This window comes from Callionymus lyra, chromosome 7, assembly GCF_982586985.1.
Source record: "Callionymus lyra chromosome 7, fCalLyr1.hap1.1, whole genome shotgun sequence".
Lineage (NCBI taxonomy): Eukaryota > Metazoa > Chordata > Actinopteri > Syngnathiformes > Callionymidae > Callionymus > Callionymus lyra.
The window spans coordinates 19,379,930-19,399,985 of NC_141824.1; the positions used below are offsets into that span (position 1 = coordinate 19,379,930).

The 20,056-nt window shown below is 41.7% G+C and overlaps 2 protein-coding genes across 2 annotated transcripts; both read left to right on the forward strand.

The window, feature by feature from the left end:
- The first annotated feature begins 348 nt into the window (after nt 1-348).
- LOC148075326 (uncharacterized) lies at nt 349-3,341 on the forward strand. The gene is made up of 2 exons (XM_087794918.1): nt 349-1,201; nt 1,267-3,341. Exons 1-2 carry the CDS (start codon nt 349-351, stop codon nt 3,339-3,341), a joined length of 2,928 nt encoding a protein of 975 aa, XP_087651044.1.
- A 2,099-nt stretch (nt 3,342-5,440) lies between these two features.
- LOC148075327 (calpain-9-like) lies at nt 5,441-18,721 on the forward strand. The gene is made up of 20 exons (XM_087796517.1): nt 5,441-5,689; nt 6,339-6,408; nt 6,476-6,594; nt 7,724-7,857; nt 8,197-8,368; nt 9,502-9,573; nt 9,779-9,867; nt 9,941-10,015; nt 10,085-10,227; nt 11,463-11,617; nt 11,924-12,129; nt 13,477-13,525; nt 13,601-13,675; nt 14,474-14,537; nt 14,760-14,824; nt 15,678-15,746; nt 16,152-16,230; nt 16,857-16,973; nt 17,086-17,144; nt 17,641-18,721. The coding sequence occupies exons 1-20, from the start codon at nt 5,474-5,476 to the stop codon at nt 17,665-17,667; spliced, it is 2,055 nt and encodes a 684-aa protein (XP_087652643.1). The 5' UTR covers nt 5,441-5,473; the 3' UTR covers nt 17,668-18,721.
- Nucleotides 18,722-20,056: the final 1,335 nt, after the last annotated feature.

Consider the following 20,056-nt stretch of genomic DNA (forward strand, 5'->3'; position numbering starts at 1 on the left):
TTTCAGAAGATCCCTGTATGAACTGCAGCTTCATGCCCCGGGGAATAAGGGCTGCCAGACTTGCTGAGGTAGAGCAACTGTTGGGCCTCATTTCGTTGCCTGAGCAGTTAACCTCAGCCCAGCGGCAGACTCCAGCTCAATCCCGCTGATCTAAACGCGGGCTGCTGAGACTAGAGGCCCCACTTCTAGGAAGAAGGTTAGAGAGTCCGGACTTGCTTCCAAGGTGGACCAATTAACGGAGGAAGTTGATCAAATGAGATCATTCTTCCTGGCCTTCAAGTCTGGGACTGGTGAAAGAGAGTTGGGTGATCCTGCTCCATCTTGGAACCGGAGGAAGATGTAATCTCCATGGCAGCTTCAGCCACTGAGTTCGCCGAAAATGGAGAGGAGGTGGTACCACAGCGTGTAGCCTCCCACGCCTCTGTGGCGGGCTCCCGTTCTTCAGCCCACAGCTCTACTGTTGGTTTTGAAGACGGCTCTATGGGGGCCATCATTCGTACGGCCCTGGCTCGCCTGCAGTTGGATATACCGCAGGCTCAGCCAGCTTCGGCCAGTGCCTTTTTCAGACGCGGATCAGCTCCCGTCAACTTTACTGTGCCTCCATCTAACGAATATTTGAGGGAGTTGCATGCATGCTGGAGGGACACTAGAGCCTTCTCTCGTGCAAACTCAGACGTCCAGACCCTGGCAGCCATGCAGGATGCACCCAAGTTTGGGTTGGGCTGCATACCAGCGGTTGAGCCGGCAATAGCTGCGTTAATTGTCTCACCTGATGAGGCTCTGAGACCGGATGTGAGGTGTCCTCATCCCCAGTGTCGGGTGACGGATGACCTGCTCTCCAAAACCTATGACGCAGCGGCACGCATGGGACGCATAGGTAATTCTATGTCCCACCTGATGCTTGCTTTATCAGCATCCATACAGGAGACCCCACTGGATGCTTCCATCTATAATTTCAGCGACGCTTCCCTGCAGGCATTCGCGCTGATGTCTAGAGAGCTGGGGCGGTTGATGTCTACTCTTGTCCAGGCTCGCCGCCAGGTTTGGCTGGCACAATCACCTCTGACAGAGGCATGCAGGAGAAACCTCCGCAGTGTTCCAGTGGAACCGGGGGAACTGTTTGGACCTGCAGCGCTAGAGGCACTTGAGCGAACTGTCCAAGCCAGACAAACTCAACAGCAGCTGTCCGGGCTTCGCAGGAGTGTGCCTCCTCCGGGCAGACCTAGGGGATCTTCAGCTTCCTCCCAGCGCAGCTCTCATCCACAGGCTTACCCCAGAGGCTACCTCAGGTCTCAGCGCCCACATCCACAGCCTGCTCAGCAGGCGGCACAGACTTTGAGCCCCTGAGCGGCTGCCCTTTAGGCAGCCTCAGGCCCCACATACTGTCCGTCGTACCCCCAGAGCCTTTCGAGGCCGGGGGACCCGGCGCTGAGGCATTGGGGTCGGCCGTCGGCTGTTTTTCCCAACAGCAGCTCAGCTATTGGGCTGCTTCCACCCGGGACCCTTGGGTGCTCTCCACCATGACCAACGGGTACAAACTTCAGTTCCGACGCCGGCCCCCAACCATTGGCCGGGTCAAGATGACCATCATACGCGACCCGGCAAAAGCCCAAACCCTCACCCAGGAGTTGTCCGTCCTCCTGGACAAGGGTGCAATCGAGCAGATAGATCCCCTGTTACAACCAGGAGGGGTCTACTCGACTTACTTTCTGGTTACAAAGAAAGATGGCGGACTCCGCCCTATCCTCGACTTGAGGGGACTCAACAAGTTCCTGAAGGTCTTGAGATTCCACATGCTCAGCCCTGCAGAGGTTCTGTGCACTGTCTCCAGGCAGGAGTGGTTTACTTCAATAGACCTGAAGGATGCTTACTTTCATGTGCCCATAGCACAACACCACAGACAGTTCCTGAGGTTCGCCTTTCAGGGACGTCATTTTCAGTTCAGGGTGCTCCCATTCGGCCTCTCCCTTTCGCCGCGGGTATTTACCAGGGTTGTGATGGCAGCCCTTTCGCCCCTGCAGTCGCAGGGCATGAAGATCCTGCCCTACCTAGACGATTGGCTCATCTGTGCGTCGTCCCGGTCTCGGGCGACCCTGGACGCCACAAGCCTCCTTTCCCATGTGTCTCGACTTGGTCTCAGGGTGAACTCTACAAAGAGTTGCCTAGTTCCCTCACAGAGCACAATTTTTCTCGGGATGACTCTCGATACAGTCTCAATGAAGGCCTGGCCTTCACCACAGCGGGTGGACGACATCCTCCACCTCCTTCCCCTCTTTTGCAGGGGCACGTGGTTGCATTACGTGGAGTTCCTACGACTCCTAGGCAAACTGACGGCTGCCGCCACCGTGGTCCCTTTGGGGCTGTTGTCGCTGCGCCCCCTTCAGAGGTGGCTGAACAACTTTCATTTGGATGTCAGGTGGCACCGGCACAGGAGACTCATGGTCTCACACCGTTGCCTCCTTGCTCTGGCTCCGTGGAGAGAGAGAGGTTTTCTCCTCCAAGGCGTGCAGATGGGTTTGGTTGCATTCCGCCGAGAGGCCATCACAACAGACGCCTCCCTCTCAGGGTGGGGTGCAGTGTGGCAAAACCGTACAGCCCAGGGGCTGTGGTCTGCTCCAGACTGCTCGGAGCACATCAATGTTCTAGAGCTACAAGCTGTGTATATGGCCCTGCAGTACTTTCTTCCCTTACTGAGAGGGCGACATGTGCTTGTGCGGTCAGACAATGTGTCGGCCGTATCACATATAAACCACCAGGGGGGCACCAGGTCTGCACAGCTGTTGCAAGCATCCCGGGACCTCCTGCTGTGGGCGGCTCCACGCCTGGCCAGCCTAAGAGCAATTTATTTGCCCGGGGACCGGAATCAGGTCGCAGACCTGCTCTCTCGGGGTAAGCCCCCATCGGGGGAGTGGCGGCTTCATCCAGAGGTGGTGCTCAATATCTGGGACACCTTCGGCAGAGTAGAGGTAGATCTGTTTGCCACAAAGGAGTCGACCCATTGCCCCCTCTGGTTCTCCCTGAAAGAGGAAAGCAGTCCTCTGGGCCAGGATGCGCTTGCGCACGACTGGCCAGAAGGTCTCCTCTATGCTTTTCCCCCAATCCCTCTGTTATTCTTAACACTACAGAGGGTCCTCCAGCAGGGTCACAGGCTGCTGTTGGTAGCCCCCTTCTGGCCAGGGAGAACATGGTTTCTACTGCTGCGCAGGCTCTGCCGCAGCTCACCATGGCACCTCCCCGACAGGAAGGATCTCCTGTCTCAGCTAGAGGGCCAGATTTGGCATCCCGACCCTCTTCGTCTGCAACTATGGGTCTGGCCGCTGCAGGGCCCAACCCGCTTCTGACACAGTGTTCAGATGCTGTCTGCGACACTATACTAAACGCCAGGGCGCCTTCTACACGTCTGCAGTATGCAAATAGGTGGCAACTGTTTACTGCATGGTGTTCAGACAGGGGTGAGGACCCTGTGCACTGTTCAGTCCCAAAGATTCTGGAGTTCCTCCAGTCACTATTGGACAGTGGCCGGTCTCCTGCTACACTGAGAGTATACGCGGCAGCCATTTCCTCTCGACATGTTCGGGTAGATGATAACACAGTGGGGTCCCACAGACTGGTGTCCCTCTTTCTAAAGGGCACATGGCGATTACGCCCCCCACGCACACAGCGTGCCCGAGCATGGGATTTGCACCTGGTGCTCGACGCTTTGTGTCTGCCTCCCTTTGAACCCCTGGCTCAGGCAGAGCTGAAGTGGGTTTCTGCTAAGACTGCCTTTCTCCTTGGCATTGCTTCAGCGAAGCGTGTTGGGGAACTACATGCCCTGTCTGTGAGTGAGTCATGTCTGCGGTGGAGCTCAGATGGCTCAGGGGTTACCCTCTGGCCAAATATGGCTTTTCTCCCAAAGGTTCTGTCATTATCGAACCTCAACCATCCCATTCAAGTGGCACAATTTATTCTCCCGGAAGGGGAAGACAGGTTGGGACTGCTGTGCCCTGTGCGGGCTCTAAGAACCTATGTAGCTGCAACCGCAAGTATAAGACGGTCGGACCAGCTCTTCATTTGGGTGAGGTGCCACTCTACCAGAGCGATGTCTACATCATGGGCAGCCCTACGCGGGGTACCCCTGGAGGACATCTGTGAGGCAGCATCATGGGCCTCACCAAGCACTTTTTTCAGGTTCTATCGGGTGAACGTCCCCACTCCTCATCCATTAGGTGTGGTCCTGTTGCCCGACTCAGTTGCTTCCCCTCAATGAGTTATGTACTGGGATTCTTTGTGACCTTGTTGTTATGGGTCATCCAGTGTTTGAAGCACCGCCTCTGGCGGTCAGTAGGGACGAAATAGAACGAAAGTTACGTATGTAACTACGGTTCTATGAGTCCCGGATGACCGCCAGAGCGTTCTGTCACTCAGAATCCTTGTGTTTTCGCGAGAAGATTCTGCAGGACAAGATCCTCTGATGTCACCAGAAGATATACCCCTTCCGGGGTCATCAGGGGTCACAGGTGACTTTGTTGGTATTAAACTCGAACTGCGCATGCGCGAGATGGATACATTCAGTGCTTGAAGCACCGCCTCTGGCGGTCATCCGGGACTCATAGAACCGTAGTTACATAGGTAACTTTCGTTTCACTGTGTTTTATTGTTGCTTTCAGTACAAACCTGAGGTTTCCTTTAAGTTGCGCGCTCCACCACTTGACGCTGTCCTCCGCTGTATCTGTGGCATGTTTTGGCTGCTGTGGGCAAGTGATACAAAGCCCTAAAACTTTGTTTGGATAATGCTTTAAGATTTCTCATCAAGACTCCATGCTTTCACGTTGGGCACTCGTGGAGTAGCACCTTAGCCCACGGAATTCAAGGTCTGTTTTTTTTTTCCGACCTTCCTGTCCTGTTCCACTTCATTGAGATCAACGATGACTTTCCTACATGCTTCACTGTGGGTGTTTTTGTATCAATTCTTGATCACACACGTGGTCAAAGGACACTTGCGTCCCACGGATTACTGGATCCTCGTGAACTCTTGCGTTTTTCAGGGACTAAAACTAAAGAAGTTTGCGTCGGATTGTTTTTCTTTGCACACAGCTTGGGCTTATTATTATTGTTATTGTTTTTTGTTGTCACTCTCCTACTGTCCTTATATTGTCTACTTATTTTTGCAATACATTCACAAAACTTAATTCACGGTTTTGTGTCATTCATTTACCTCTACACAACCCAGGCTCCTGCCTGAAGCAGTCTTGTGAATAGAGTTGTGTAAATTTGCATGTAAAGTCACATCTGACATAATTCACATGTTTTTACAAGTGGGTTTAGCCTGAAGAAAAGGAAAATAAAGGAAGAAGAATTAAGCGTCACAAGGTTCAGCCAAGATGGGCGGGGAAAAGGCTTCTACAGTATATAACTGACTAGACGAAGAGAAAGCAGACAGACCAGTTGACGGCGCTGCTCACATTCCAGACCCAGCTATCATCCTGCAGACATGCAGAAGTCCTGGAGCGTGTCCTCGACGGAGGATGACATATACTCGGTTAACCCAGACCAGCTGCGCGGGTCCCAGTCGGAGCGCTATCTGAGAAATCGTCGGTCAAACTCTGCCCAGTCTCAGGATGAGGTCCAAGACAGGCTGTTTGTGGACCCAAACTTTCCCCGTGCAGAGTTGGACCTGGACCGGGAAATCATGTGGAAAAGACCAGGGGTAAAGTAGTTTGAATTTGCAAAGAAATGTATTTGATCTAAAACTGATATAGTTAGGACAAAACATCATGAAGATTAAAAATAATATTTAAAGTTGTGTTGAAGCAATTTTGTCTGAAAAAAAAAAACCATGAGTGTGCAGTTCAGTCACTCGCTAGCAAAAGAAGCAAAAAAAAACTTTTGTGTTATCCCTTGGTTGTTAAAGTAATTGTTAGTAAATGACATTTTTCTTTTCACCAGCCACAAGTATCTTAGAGAGGGTGCAGACACTGAAAACTGTGATCTTGTTCTTTTAGTCAATTCTCAAAACTGGTGATCGTAATGGCATAATTACAAAAGTACAGTGGCAACAGTTAAAACCTAAACAATACTTACTAACCATAGTTGAGAGTAACATTTATCAGAGAGCTTTTTGGCTCAGCTCTTTCCTCTTTCTTGCAAATACATCTATTTATCTCCATCTTTCTTGGTTGTTGTGAATAAGTGCACAAGATGCTTGGATGCCACCTGGGATCTCTCTTTTTAAATGTAATTATTTGGCTTTATCTGGTTTAGATATGCTTCTCTCTGTATCTGGCTTTTCCCTTACATCTTCCTCAACATATACAACAATCTTTAAAAAAAATGAATTGTTACCTTTTTTGTTCCAGGAACTGGTAAATTCGCCTGCTTTTGTTGTCGACGGAGCCACACACCTGGATATTGTCCAGGGAAGCGTCAGTAAGTAAGACACTGAACATTATACTTGACATGTTTGTATGTTGGTCACTGACACGTGTCTCCTCAGATGACTGCTGGTTACTGTCTACCATCGCTTCACTGTCACTGAATCAATGTCTGTTAAAGAAAGTCGTGCCTGTAGAGCAAAGCTTCCAAGATGGATACAACGGCCAGTTCATTTTCAAGGTAAAAACCTCAACACTTTTGAAAGCTTGGAGAAGTAACAAGTACTGTTCTTCTCTCTACTCCATTTTATTAAATAAAAACATCTTATTGACCAACTGAATATAGACTGATATAAACAAACAAGTATTTTATTTTCTTTAGTTAAGTCTTTATTAAATAGATTTGCATTTCTGTGAAAACACGTTTTATGTAATGTAATACATATATATATATAACAATGTATTTATATATTTCTATCATACACACATACAATGAGCTGAAAACTGTTGCAGTTTAAAAAATGCTTTACTAAAGGTGAATTTTTTATTACTGTTTTAAAAAAAATGTATTAAAGTTTTTTTTATTTTATTACAGTTGAACAATGTTTGATTACAGTTAAAAATGTTTATCGTTTTAAATTATGCAATTTAAATAATCATGCATTATTCAAAGTGTACGATTGTATAGAATTTACAAATATAAAACAATGTGTGGGTGCATCTTATTTGTTAACTTGGGTGTATCAGTCACACACAAAGATACATGTTTTAAGTGCTGTCTCTGGGTCAAGGTGAACCACAAGGGTTAAATAATCATAGACACATTTTTACAACATCAAATAGGACTTTTAAATTGCACGTCATCCCAAATTAGCAGTTTTACCTATATGAGCAATGAGCCTTCTTAAATGGGACACATTGGCCTATTTATAGTAAAATAATTATAATAACTTTGGACTTAAAATATCAAATTTTACTCATTTAAAATAAAAATGGTGCTCATTCATGAGCAATGAACATTATGCACTAACACACTGAAAAGTAGTTAAACCTGAGGCCTTGTGAACATTTAAAGTCTGTCTTTGAAACACATGACAAGATATTGACATAAGTCTACAAAGATTTCTGTTTGTAAAGCTTCAGGTTTAGACATGAACCCTGGAGGTGGAGAGTTGCCAAAAGTTGTTTTGAGTTATGCCACAACTGCAAGATTGTTTTGATATTTTCCCTTCAAACATGCTACCACATCTTCTTTATTGTTAGATAGAATTAGCCATGAGTTGTAAGATATAATTAGATGCTTTGAGCGACTGTCAGCACGATGAACGGTGGACAACTTCGATCTTTCTGTTGTCTTTCTCTTGCTCTAGTTCTGGAGCTATGGTACCTGGAAGCAGGTGGAAGTCGACGACCGTTTGCCCGTTAAAAATAACCAACTCGTCTACCTGCGTTCTGCGACCAGGAATGAGTTCTGGAGCAGCCTTCTGGAGAAGGCCTATGCCAAGTGAGTACACGTTAAAGAAAGAATCTAACATTGACATCATATGATAAAGACTGACATGGAAACTGCAAAGTTGCAGCAGTAAAAGGCTATATTAAAGAGGAAATGTAAAGGGGATAAAGAAACTAGCTCATGCAAATAAAATGTTTGGGGAAAAACATGTTATGAATGTCAGATGGATGGATGGATAGATTAGATTAACGGACGGACGTACGTCCGTACGTACATACATACGTACATACATACATATATACGTACATACGTACGTACATACATACATACATACATACATACCTACCTTATTTCATCTGTTTGCCAAAAGCTAAAGCTTCTTTGTCTTAGGTTTAAAGGGGGCTACACATCGCTCGACATGGGCATGCCACACGAGGCCATGGTTGACATGACCGGCGGGGTGACTGAGGTTATCGACGTCCGTAGTTTTAAAGGAAACCTTGCAGCACATCTCAAAGGCCAGCTGACCCGAGGTGCCCTCATCAGCATTGCCAACCTCAAGGTCTGGTAGAGACATTAAATAGGCCCATATCCTTTTCTGTTTATTTCAGATGTAGCTCTGCATTATCCTTCTTCCTCATAACGTTTCTGTCACAGAATAATGCAGTGATTTCTGATTAACTTTACTTAATAATATTTATGTTTATTCTATTTAAATGCCTTCTTAAATGGGACAAATTGGCCTATTTATAGTAAAATAATTATAATAACTTTGGACCTAAAATATCAAATATTACTCATTTCAAATAAAAATCGTGCTCGTTCATGAAATTCCCATTCTAATTAAGTCACATCTGATGGACAAAGGCCGCCTTTTCTTTTTCAGCAATGTTTATTCCAGCAATCAGAAACAAAAAATGAAAATAATTAAATTTAATTGAGTTGAAGGAGAATTCATGTTTGTCCTGAATATAGCCCAAGGGACATATGGATCCCTTCAGCATATTTAAATGCATCATAAACTGCATTTTTCCACCAGAAAATGCAAAATACATTGTTTGTTAGAATTAATGTTATGCTGTTGTCACAAACATTGTGTGTGTTTGTATGGGCAAATATAGTGTGAAGCTACTGCCAGTGTTTAGAGTCGATATTGATTCCTAAATACTGAAAAGAAGTGTATGTCTGTCAGTTCCCTGTTTTGATAAACATGCTTTTTTTTTTTTTTACCTTCTTCATTTGGTATGATGATGTCACTGTTTACATTTGCCATCGCTCGGTTTTGAAAACAATGGATTAGGTGAAGAATTTATACAAACAGCCTCCAGATGTTTTAGTCCATCTCATTGATTAGATGATGAAATGTCAATTAAAGTATTGGTCATTGGTCCCATTTGAAGATGTATCAAAATAACATGTAAATGTCCAGTTTACTACAAATGAAAACGTTTTTTTTTATAACCTGTGAAAGAGCCTCAATAAGAAGTTGTGGCTAACATACGAAAGGAAATTGGAAATTAAAAACCGAAGTTATGCAAACTGTTATCATCAGAGGAGCTGAGAGAAATGACTTACAGAAACATAAGGTAGTGCTCCACCGGGGCCAAATAAAATCCCCAGGATTAGCTTCGTGTAGGACCTTTATCCCACATTTAAATAGAAACACTTTGACCTGTTTGTCGTTTTTACCCACAGGGTGAATTTGGACAAAAAAATGCATTTGGCATCATCTTCAAACATGCCTACGCGCTCACAGGAGTCGAGCAGGTGAGTAGATAGTCTCTTGTTTGCACAGGCTCTTGTTTAATCAGATGAAGGAACAAGATCCAACTTTCATCGAGGGATGATTAATCTGAGTTTACTTTAACGATGCAACAGAATTTACACTAATTATCTCTGCTAGGATGGAAAGGTCAACAAGAATCTCACGAAACATGCTTCTATACTATTATTCTTCACTTGTGTGTTACAGGTCATGACAAGGAATGGTCCTGTGACACTGCTTCGAGTGCTCAACCCCTGGGGAAACACTGAGTCGGAAGGACCGTGGAGTGATGAAGGGTCAGTGAAGAATTTTAACATTTTGAACTTCCGGAATTATGTGCTAATTTGAACATCATTCTTTCTTCCCCAGTACTGAGTGGTCAATGGTGAGTCTCGAGGAGCAGAAGAGAATTGGTCGAATCGATAGGGATGATGGGGAATTCTGGTAGGTTGTATTATAAATGAAAGATGTGATGGGAACTTCTGAACATTTGTCTTAAACTCCATCCAACAGGATGGCAGTATCCGATTTCGAACGAACCTTTGACTTTATTGAGGTGTGTCACATGACCGACGAGATCATGGAAGGCTGCAGTTGGACTACGACCATGTGTAACGGGACATGGGTCCCAGGGTCCACAGCTGGAGGATGCAAAGGTAATATCAAAGTGACGAGTGCCTCTGGTAGACTTGGATCATCATTTTGAACCCTCTTCATAGGAAATGCAGAATGATCTCGTATTTGACTTAACTCAAGTGAAAGAGAAAAAAACGTGTATCCCAGAACCCTAGAAGAGGCAGATAATGACCACTGGTTTATTGTTTACTTCACATGCAAAGGGTTCACAATTAAGTACTAGAAACACCAGAGAAACACCTTCATCTTTTTTGTTTCAAACTATGAGTACTCTTTTCATATTTTGTCCATTATTAGAGGCGCATGGCAGTGTTGTTTTAGCACAACCACCAAGCAAAGAGTTTGCTGGTTTGCTTCGAGCAACCTGTGGCCTTTTTGTGTAGAGTCTGTACCATTATCCTTTGATTGTGAGGGTTTCTCATGCAGTTCTAAAACATTCATAGGTTTATTGAGGTATCCATCAAGTAGCTGAGTTAGGCGTCAGCAGTAGAAAATGAATGGATGTCCGTGTTGAAGTTAAAGGTAATTTCACAGTGAGCTAAATGTTCTTACACAGTAACATTAACAATAATGATAATTGTATTATGGTTGTATGTCTTGGTGTGCCCTGCAACAAACTGGCATCCTGTTCAGGGTGTTCGCAGCCTCTCATGCGAAGAAGCTGAGGTAGGTTCCAGCCCCCCCCCCCCATTAATAAGCAACAGAAAATGAACGAATAAAAGAATTTATTATTATTAACAGATCTGAGCAAAGTGAAGTCATGAAAGTTAGCTGAACTCCACTGTCTATTCTTTATTTTCAGGACGTTTAAACATGTTTGTTGTCTATATATGTTGGAGAGGTCCGCTGCCACACATCTACGAGGCATTTTGTCAAAATACTTGCTGTATATTATTTGCAATGTTTCATACTAAACAGCAGCATTTGCATTAGATCTTCACCCGTTGACATCATTCTGGTAACCGATAGACAGAGCTTTGAACAAGTGTTTCATTATTTACAAGAAATGATTCAAGATGAATGCAATTGAAGAATTGACCTCCTGAGTGAAACATTTCACAAATAAATTGATTTAAAGTTCTATTTTCCATTTCACCCGTGCTTTTGAGATCGTGTTTTCGCTCTACACATTTTCAATCTTTGACTTAAATTTAAGAGTCGTTGATGCTGTAGAATGATCTGAAGTTTTTCTTTAATTAATGCTTATGTTACCTGGGAACAGATGAGTCATTGCAGATACTTTGATGTTTTTCAGATTATTTGTGGCAAAACACACAATTTCATTTTGCCTTGAAACATACGGACAGCGGATCAACTCCTTCAAACCTTTGCTCCTTCATTTTTGCTCTGATGCAGAAGCACGAACGACGTAAAGACATTCAGCTCCATATCGGTCTTCACGTCTACAAGGTAAATACTTCTAAACCCTTGTGTTATCCCGGGGTCAAGGTGACCCAAAGGGCCCAAAACAAATGTGTTTGTGGTATGTCTTGTTATCCCAGGGTCAAGGTGACCGAAAGGCAAAAAAAAGGGTATCATAAACACATTTGTTTGCCGGTCCCTTTGTTTACCTCGACCCTGAATTTGACCTTGACACAGAATTTTAAAAAACTGGTTGGACAAAACTGTACCTAATGGAAAGCAGAGTGGTTAAATAAAAGTCATGCAGTTGTTTGCATTGATTAGTTTAAAATAATCAGAATCTTCTTCCTTTAGGCTCATCCAACCAAAACCTTTCTACAAGCTGAAGACCTGGAGCAACAAGTGCCAGTTCTCAAGACTCAACACCAAAACCGCCGTGAAATTGTTCTTCGCGGCTCCCTGCCACCCGGGAACTACATCATCATTCCATCCACCATCGATGCCAATCAGCGGGGAGCCTTTCTTCTGCGTTGTCTGACAGAAGAAGGAAACGCTGCTAAGTTAGTTTTTCATGCATTGTTTTCACTTCGCATTTAAAACATAATATACAAGCCAGTGTGAGATATACACATTCTGCAACAAAAAAAAATCTTTCCTATTGCATAAATCCCTATTAATATTATAGTGGTGGTAAGTTACTTAAAATTGAAATGCATTATTAAGGCACCTATTGATCTCATTTCAAATTGATTGATTGAAAGATGAACAATCCAGAGTGTGTAACGGGTTGTTTTTTTTGGCCGCTTCAAGTCAAAGAAATACAAGCTTTCAATTACGTTCAACCAGACGCACTTTCTCCCGGCGAGGACCACGAAAGTCAAATTTCCCGCCCAGGGGTTTGTCCTTTCCGGCCAAATTGTTCTTTCAAGTTCCCTGTGCCAGCGATCCCCCATTGAGAGTCATCCTAATTTGTCTTACTGTTATATAATTATTCAAATGTTTTCGTGCGGGGGTCACTTTCTCTTTCGTCTTTCGCTCCTCCTTCTTGCTTCGTTCTTTGATCTACAATTTAAAGTGATTTGCAGATAAACAGATGTTTGAATTTTCCGGTGTCGTAACTCAAACTTGTGAATCAGTCTGGAGTGAAATGTTGATTATAAATGTGTAGTCAAACGTTCCCGCTCTTTAGATCAAGCGAGTAATTTATACTTCTACTTTATCTTTTAGCATTGATTTAAGTATGGCATATACGTATATAATAATTTTAATCTAACAATTGCAACCCTAATTCTAACTTGAAAGAGCAGTGAGGTGTAAATGTAGGTGGGATAAACAAGCCAAACCCCTTTTACATTTCCCTTTTTTGTCTTCACAGAGAATTCCAAGCAACACGACAGTTAGTGCTTCATCAAAAGTCAAAGATTAGTTCTAAGTTTTAGGGGGAAAAAAAGTGAAAGTACAGACCAACCAAAGATTAAATGCCATATTTCAATGATAAAATGGACATAAATTGCTTTAATTAAATAAAAGTGATTCGGTCTTCAGGCAGACTTCAAACAAATAGAAAATCAACATAATAGAAAATTAACAGATACAATAAATAAAAATAAAAAAACCTACTCGGGTTTTCGCCCCTCTTCAGACTTGCATTACACTTCACTCCTTAAAGCACTTAACAAGTTACTTCCTTTATCTGTAACACATGCAGTAACTTTGTCGTGAGTCTGACCCTCACCCAAAGAATGTCCTCCATCTCAGTTGCAATGGTGTACAGGCTGTACAGGAAGTAAACATTTGAGCACACCACAATGCATTTCTAGGAAACGACCTCTGCTCAATCTGCTTTCTGGCCATCTTTCTGTGATCGCCTCGTCTGATAACCTTTTGTGGGTTTCATTTGTTTACAGTGAAGCCTTGAAACAGCTGCCGCTGAAGGTCCCGACAGAAACGGTGGTGGTAAGACACAAGATTTACATTTGCCGCTGTTGAATAATGAAGGGCACTCAAATGTCTTGTTCATGTCTCTGCCAGTACAACCATCCTCACAAGACTGCTCTTCCGCCGTTGAACCTCATGAAAGACCTGTTCAAGAAGCACTGCAGCAAGGTAGTGGGCTGGATTATAGGAAACAAAACTTCATTCATTTTCTACCGCTCTATCCCTTGTGGGGGTCGTGGGGAGACTGGAGCGTATCCCAGTATCATAGGGCGAGAGGCAGGGAGGCACACAAAGACGGAAAACTATTCACACACACACTCAAACCTACGGACATTTTCCCCAAGTTCCCAATCAACCTCTGTATGTTTTTGGACTGTGGGAGGAAATCGGAGAGCCCAGAGTAAACCCATGCAACACGGGGAGAACCTTAGACATATGTACATAGACGCCACATCGACTGTTGACGGACGTGCCTAACGCGCCGCCATCTTGGTACAGTGTCATCAGAAGTGCTGCAGGGAAGGAGGTACTTCTCAATCTTGACAAAAAGCAAGCGGTTTCAGTGGGCGGGGCTTAAGGGCATTCTCCAATGTAAATATATATATTTTTTAAAGGGAGTTTTGTTCAAAAAGACACATACTGATGAGTATAATAGAGGTTATTTATATAAATAGAGATTATTATTATTATTATTATTATTATTATATTTAAGAGGCACTTAAATCAACACATTAGTTTTCCTTTAATAAAACATTTATGCAATGAGCTCAATGTGACAGCAGGGGGTAGTAGTACTCACTTATGCTACAGTAGTAAAGAAGGGAGTGCTGCAGTTTGCTACACACTGACAAATATTCAAATGATTAAATGGTAAATTTTTTAATCGGTCACTTTGAAATCTCATGTCTGTCCAACTTGTGTTATGTTGCCTGCTCGTCACACTCTCCTGCTTTTGTGTGTATTCAGAGGACGGGCTCCTTTAAAGCACACCATCTCTACAGCCTTCTAAATGAAGCCTTTCAATATGGAGGTCGGTAACTTTTGTCACACACTGGTACACAAACACAGGATCATTTTCTCAAATTCTTCTGACCACAAACTTATTTTTTATTTAATCTACTAAAAACATTTTACACGTAACCTGCATGAACCAACTTGACGCAGATCATTACATCCCGACCAAGACATGCACACAAATATACAGTCACCCCCATAAACAAAGTTAATCTTTTTCCCTCTGCTGCTGTTACAGACCTGAAGGGCTCAGAGAAGATGTTGTCTCTAGAGCAATGCAAGACCTTTGTGGTCTTGAGAGACGTATCCTTACAGAGAATTTTAGTTTTCCGTGCTGAATGAAGCCTTGATCATCTTCTAGTCACCTCCATGTACTTCATGCACTATTTCTTAATGAACCTCATTGTTTTCTTCCTCTTCATCAATATTCTTGGTCCAACACTTTCTTTTCTCTCCACATATCTAAACATATATCCTTATAAACCTTGTCTCCAAACATTCTGATCTTGTCCATCTCATCACTCCCAATGACAACTCCAGCATTTTCGACCCTGACTCTTCTCACTCTGTGTCCTCTGAACTCTGACCATGGCAAAGTTAAACTTGTTGCATACTTTTAAGACAGTATAAAATACTGGGGATTTTCTTCTTTTTCAAATAAACAGTTAGAACTGCAAAGGTAAATTAATAATGAAGTTTTAGTTTCTGACTTCTTGGTGTTTTTCAAGATACATTTTGAATTTTCTAATTCTTCTACCTATTTAATAGCCCTTGAGGACCAGTTTATTAATATTTATCACACTGCTGCTCTAAACTTTACATAGCAGGAGCTCTCACAAATGTTTTAAAATAAGTCCCATCACAGAAGTAATGGGTTGATGTGTCTTCAAGTAACATATTTGTAGTGAAATGAAAACACTTAATCCTGAAACAGTGTCCTCATTTTGAAAGGCCACTAGATGGTGCTCTCTAATTCTAATCTAATCATTTAATGAAACGTAACATCATTTTCAAATGTATTGTGCCATCTATTGCCTTTTGAAACCAATCAGTCCATCACAATCTTCTCCATCCTGCCTGCACTCTCTTCTTCACCTTCATTTTGTTGGTTTATTATTTGTCAGCACATTTCCCTTCACCTAAATTCAAATTCTAGAGCCAAGCGGACGCCCGGCTGAGCTGGCAGGACTTCCTCGGCCTGTGGGAGAAGATCTGTCAGTGGACGGTAAGCAGTTGAAATAAATGTAAAGTCTAAGCAGCAAAACAAAATAAGTTTGCACAAGGGATTTGTTGCGAGGAAATCGAACTCCAGAATTACATTAATTTGTGGTTATAATAATTGACTCAATGTAAAGAAGAAAATATGTGTTTTTTGTCTCAGGATCTGAAAACATTCTCACGTTTAGTAGCTGATAGTCAGCTATTTTGACAGCTGATACTGTCAGTGAAGAAACAGCAGGTCCTGACTTCAGGTGACAAAGGGTCCTCTATGTGCAATGGACTGGTTTAATTTGGTCCTAATGGTGGCTGCTCCTGGAAGACAGAGCAGGGATGAGGAAGATGTGTGGTAGATATTATGAAGCCAACCAGACTTGTTGTACTCTGATCTTTTTTTTCAACTTCCTGTCAGGACATCTTTATCTCCCTGGACAGAAACCAGAACATGGTTCTGGATTACGAAGAAATTCGCCCAGCGCTGATAGCTGCAGGTTAGACTTTCACCTTTCATCAGTTCATCCTGATCTTCAGTGCAGCAGAGTTGTTTATATCCGTTGTAGCTCACTCATAGATGGAGAGTCAAGCAGGTAAAGGTACATTCTGCTAGTGTGGGTTCACCTCTGGGCCTCTGGTTTCCTCCAACACTTGTAATTACTACTTAACTCTAAATACAAGTTGAACATCTTTTCCTGTTTTTCATTTACACTTTTTAAGTGTGTATTGTCCTGCATGATAAATTGACAAAATAATATACGCATAAATTATTCTATATATATGTGTGTCATAATAGAAAGAACTTTCAATAAAAAGTAATAATTAATGAAATCTTAATTTACTGCTTGTTTTTATGTCATTGCATGTTGCACTTTTTTCATTTCACTTACACTAACACTAACATTATCTTTTTTCCTCATTTTATCCCCTTTTCATTCTTTTATTAAATAATCGTTTGCACTTTAAACTATAGTTCAATTATTTTGACAGCAGCTATATGATGTTATCTATATATTGTTAGGATTGAGTGTACGTCCCAAGATAACTCTTTTAAGTTAGGATTTTGTCTTAAATTCAGCCTCTACTTTCTGATCCAACCTGATCTGAAGTGTCTCTGCTTCAGGTGTTAATGCCAACCCGTTCATCATGCAGCTGGTGGTTTTTAGATACACAGAGCCTGATGGGACCATCAGCTACCCCGGCTTCCTCTACCTCATGCTCAAACTGGAGGCAACTATCCGTAAGTGTTTGTATTTCAAACTGATTTAAATCCAGGTAGATTCGCCTAAAGAGCCAGAAAGAATTGCATGAAATAGAAAGATTCATTGTATCAGTGATTTCTCTTTTCGCAGACACATTTCAGAGCCATGACGTAACAGGAAGAGGAACCATCACCCTCGACTACAAACAGGTACTAACTACCATGGACATGTATACATAGACGCCGCATCGACTGTAGACAGATGTGTATGAAGCGCCGCCATCTTGGTACAGGGTCATCAGAGGCAGGGGCGCATTAACAACTGCAGGGAAGGAGATACTTGTCAATCTTAAAATACAATTATTTGCTGAATTTTGGTCCGATCTTCGGTCATCGGTTTGATCCGTTCAAAACGTCATACAGGTAGCTATGCTACAGGTTTCTTGGATCATAATAATAATAACAAAAAAGATTGCTTCTGATAATTTAGCAACTATGGCTAGACCTTGGACAGTAGGAGCGAGTTGCACTGTACCAAGATGGCCGCCCTGTATACACACCGCTCTAGTGGGAGGCAGCAGTCGGTTATGCTGAGAACAATGTCCACATCCTCTTCTTCATTGGCCACCGTTCATGATTCTTATTTAAACTTCTTTCAAGATCTATGATTTTGATCTTTATAATTTGCTCCTTTTCTTTCTTCTAGTGGCTCTACAAGACCTTATACAGCTGATCTGACCCGGTTTACCACTGAGTTTTAATAACACAAATCTAGATTCGGATGGAAATGCCGGTGAAATCAAATAATTTCAAAACTATTGCTAGATGTTTTAAAATAACTTTACTACCTTTTTATAGTTGTATTTAGTTGCTTTTCAGTTTGGTTTCTGGTCATTACTTTAAACTCTAACAATTAAATTCGAAACATCTTAATTTCAGCGTCAACGTTTTTTATGGGTTTCTGCATTTTTTTAAATGAGTTAATAGAAGGGGAGAATACTGGTTACATCCGCATATCTATAGATTAAATGTATTTTGTTGTTTGAGGGACAAGAGCCCAAAGGGAAAGTTCAATAAACGGGTCATTTGTATGTGCAGATATATCGTTTAAATGTTTATTATAGACACTGAGGTCATGGATAGATTTTTGGGCCTATATTATCCTGGGAACTGTTGTTCTGGTGTGATGGTGATCGATTAACATTAACAATATTTATCTTAAGAGTAAAACTTTATTTCTTGAAATACATCTTAATTTTAAGTAAATGATGTCTTTCATGGGTAATTATATTTTATCTTGGTGTGTTTAATGATGGGAATAAAGTTTGATTCATCTTTTTGAATGCCCACATTAAATGTTGGTTTATTCTGGTCTGTGAAAGCGGTTGACATTTTCTGGAAAATGATGTTTTTATACCTCTAATACTGACTGTATTCCAAAATAAAACAGACATTTATTGTCAATATTGTGTTTTTTTTTTTTAATGCATTAACCGTTGATATCCTTATCAGAAAACTGTTTAGGAAAAATTCCAAAACTCAAACTATAAAATTAAAGTATGAGTATTTTTTTATTCAGAACTTTAAAATATGCATATGTTAGTTTCTAGTTTAACAAACCTACAGCAGCACTGGGTAGTTTTGGGTACCTCAAGGCCTTCTCTGCTGGCCTAAACATAATCAGAAAATAAATGTAATTTTTAAAAAAAAAAAAAAGGAAAAAAGTTTAAAAAAAAATGTATTGTTTATTTTTCATAAATATGTATTAAATTTAACTCATAGTCTTTTCTCTTCATTTAATTTCTTTCCTCTTGCTTGCACAAGTTGCGCACTGCTTTCAGGATTGTACGTTCATGTGAGAGCTTTCATCCAATCATATTTGAGCTGTCACGTGTTGCCAGAAGATATCTACTGGAGGCCTTCAGTCGTTTCAGAAGTGGCTCTTGTAAATTGAAATCAACGACAGTCGAAGGATTGTGTTAACCATTCAGATTCGAGTTTGTTGATTTAAAAACTGTACATTTTCATGATTTTCCTTTATAAATCATTGGTTGTTTGGATAAAAAAATCCAGTTAAATATATCTTACAGACCCTCTCCAGTTCAGTCAGGTTTGATGGTTTCCGAGCATGGACCGCCCGCTTTAAATCACGCCATAAATTTTCAATAATATTCAGGTCTGGGGACTGGGGCCATTCCAGAACCTTATACTTGTTCCTCTGCATAAACGCCTTAGTAGATTTTGAGCAGTGTATCATTGTCTTGTTGAAAGATCCAGCCCCGGCACAACTTCAACTTTGTTACTGATTCCTGGACATTGTTCTCCAGAATCTGCTGATATTGAGAGGAATCCATGCGCCCCTCAACTTTAACAAGATTCCCCGTCCCTGCACTGGCCACACAGCCCCACAGCATGATGGCACCAAATTTTACTGTAGGCAGCAAGTTCTTTTCTTGGAATGCTGTGTTCTTTTTCCGCCATGCATAACACGCCTGCTTATGCCCAAATAACTCTATTTTAGTTTCATCAGTCCACAGCACCTTATTCCAAAATGAAGCTGGCTTGTCCAAATGTGCTTTAGCATACCTCAAGCGACCCCGTTTGTGCGGAAAAGGCTTTTTCCGCATTACTCTTCCATAAAGCATCTCCTTGTGTAAAGTGCGCTGAATAGTTGAATGATGCACAGTGACATTATATATTATATATATATAAACATTAGTATGTATATGCAACTAATTAGGTAGTTAAATAAATAATACCTTCTTAATTGACTATTGTTTTGACTTGAATGATTTTAATTCATTGGTATAATATTTCAATTAGATTTAATAGCAATTTTCTGACTTGGTTATTATTACTATCGATTTTCAAGTTATTCCATTTGATTTTAATTGTATTGTTTTAATTATTCATATCTGTATTTCCTATTTTGTTTTATTGATCTCTGATTTTAAAATGGATTTTAATTAGTTTATTAAAGTTTTGGTTCTTTGATTTTGATTTTTTCTCATCTTCCTCTATCATTTTTTAAAATTTTAAAGGATTTATTTTTCTTCTTACTTCTTTAAATATTATTTTTATCATTATTATTAATAATATTATAATTATTAATTTGTTCTATT

Bases quoted from the DNA above. Each gene is read 5' to 3' on its own strand.
- LOC148075326 (XM_087794918.1), top strand. From the start codon at position 349: ATGGCAGCTTCAGCCACTGAGTTCGCCGAAAATGGAGAGGAGGTGGTA. The intron at 1,202-1,266 runs GTGTGCCTCCTC...TCTCATCCACAG, and splicing joins GCTGTCCGGGCTTCGCAGGA to GCTTACCCCAGAGGCTACCT.
- LOC148075327 (XM_087796517.1), top strand. From the start codon at position 5,474: ATGCAGAAGTCCTGGAGCGTGTCCTCGACGGAGGATGACATATACTCG. The intron at 6,595-7,723 runs GTAAAAACCTCA...CTCTTGCTCTAG, and splicing joins ACGGCCAGTTCATTTTCAAG to TTCTGGAGCTATGGTACCTG. The intron at 15,747-16,151 runs GTAAGCAGTTGA...ACTTCCTGTCAG, and splicing joins AGAAGATCTGTCAGTGGACG to GACATCTTTATCTCCCTGGA.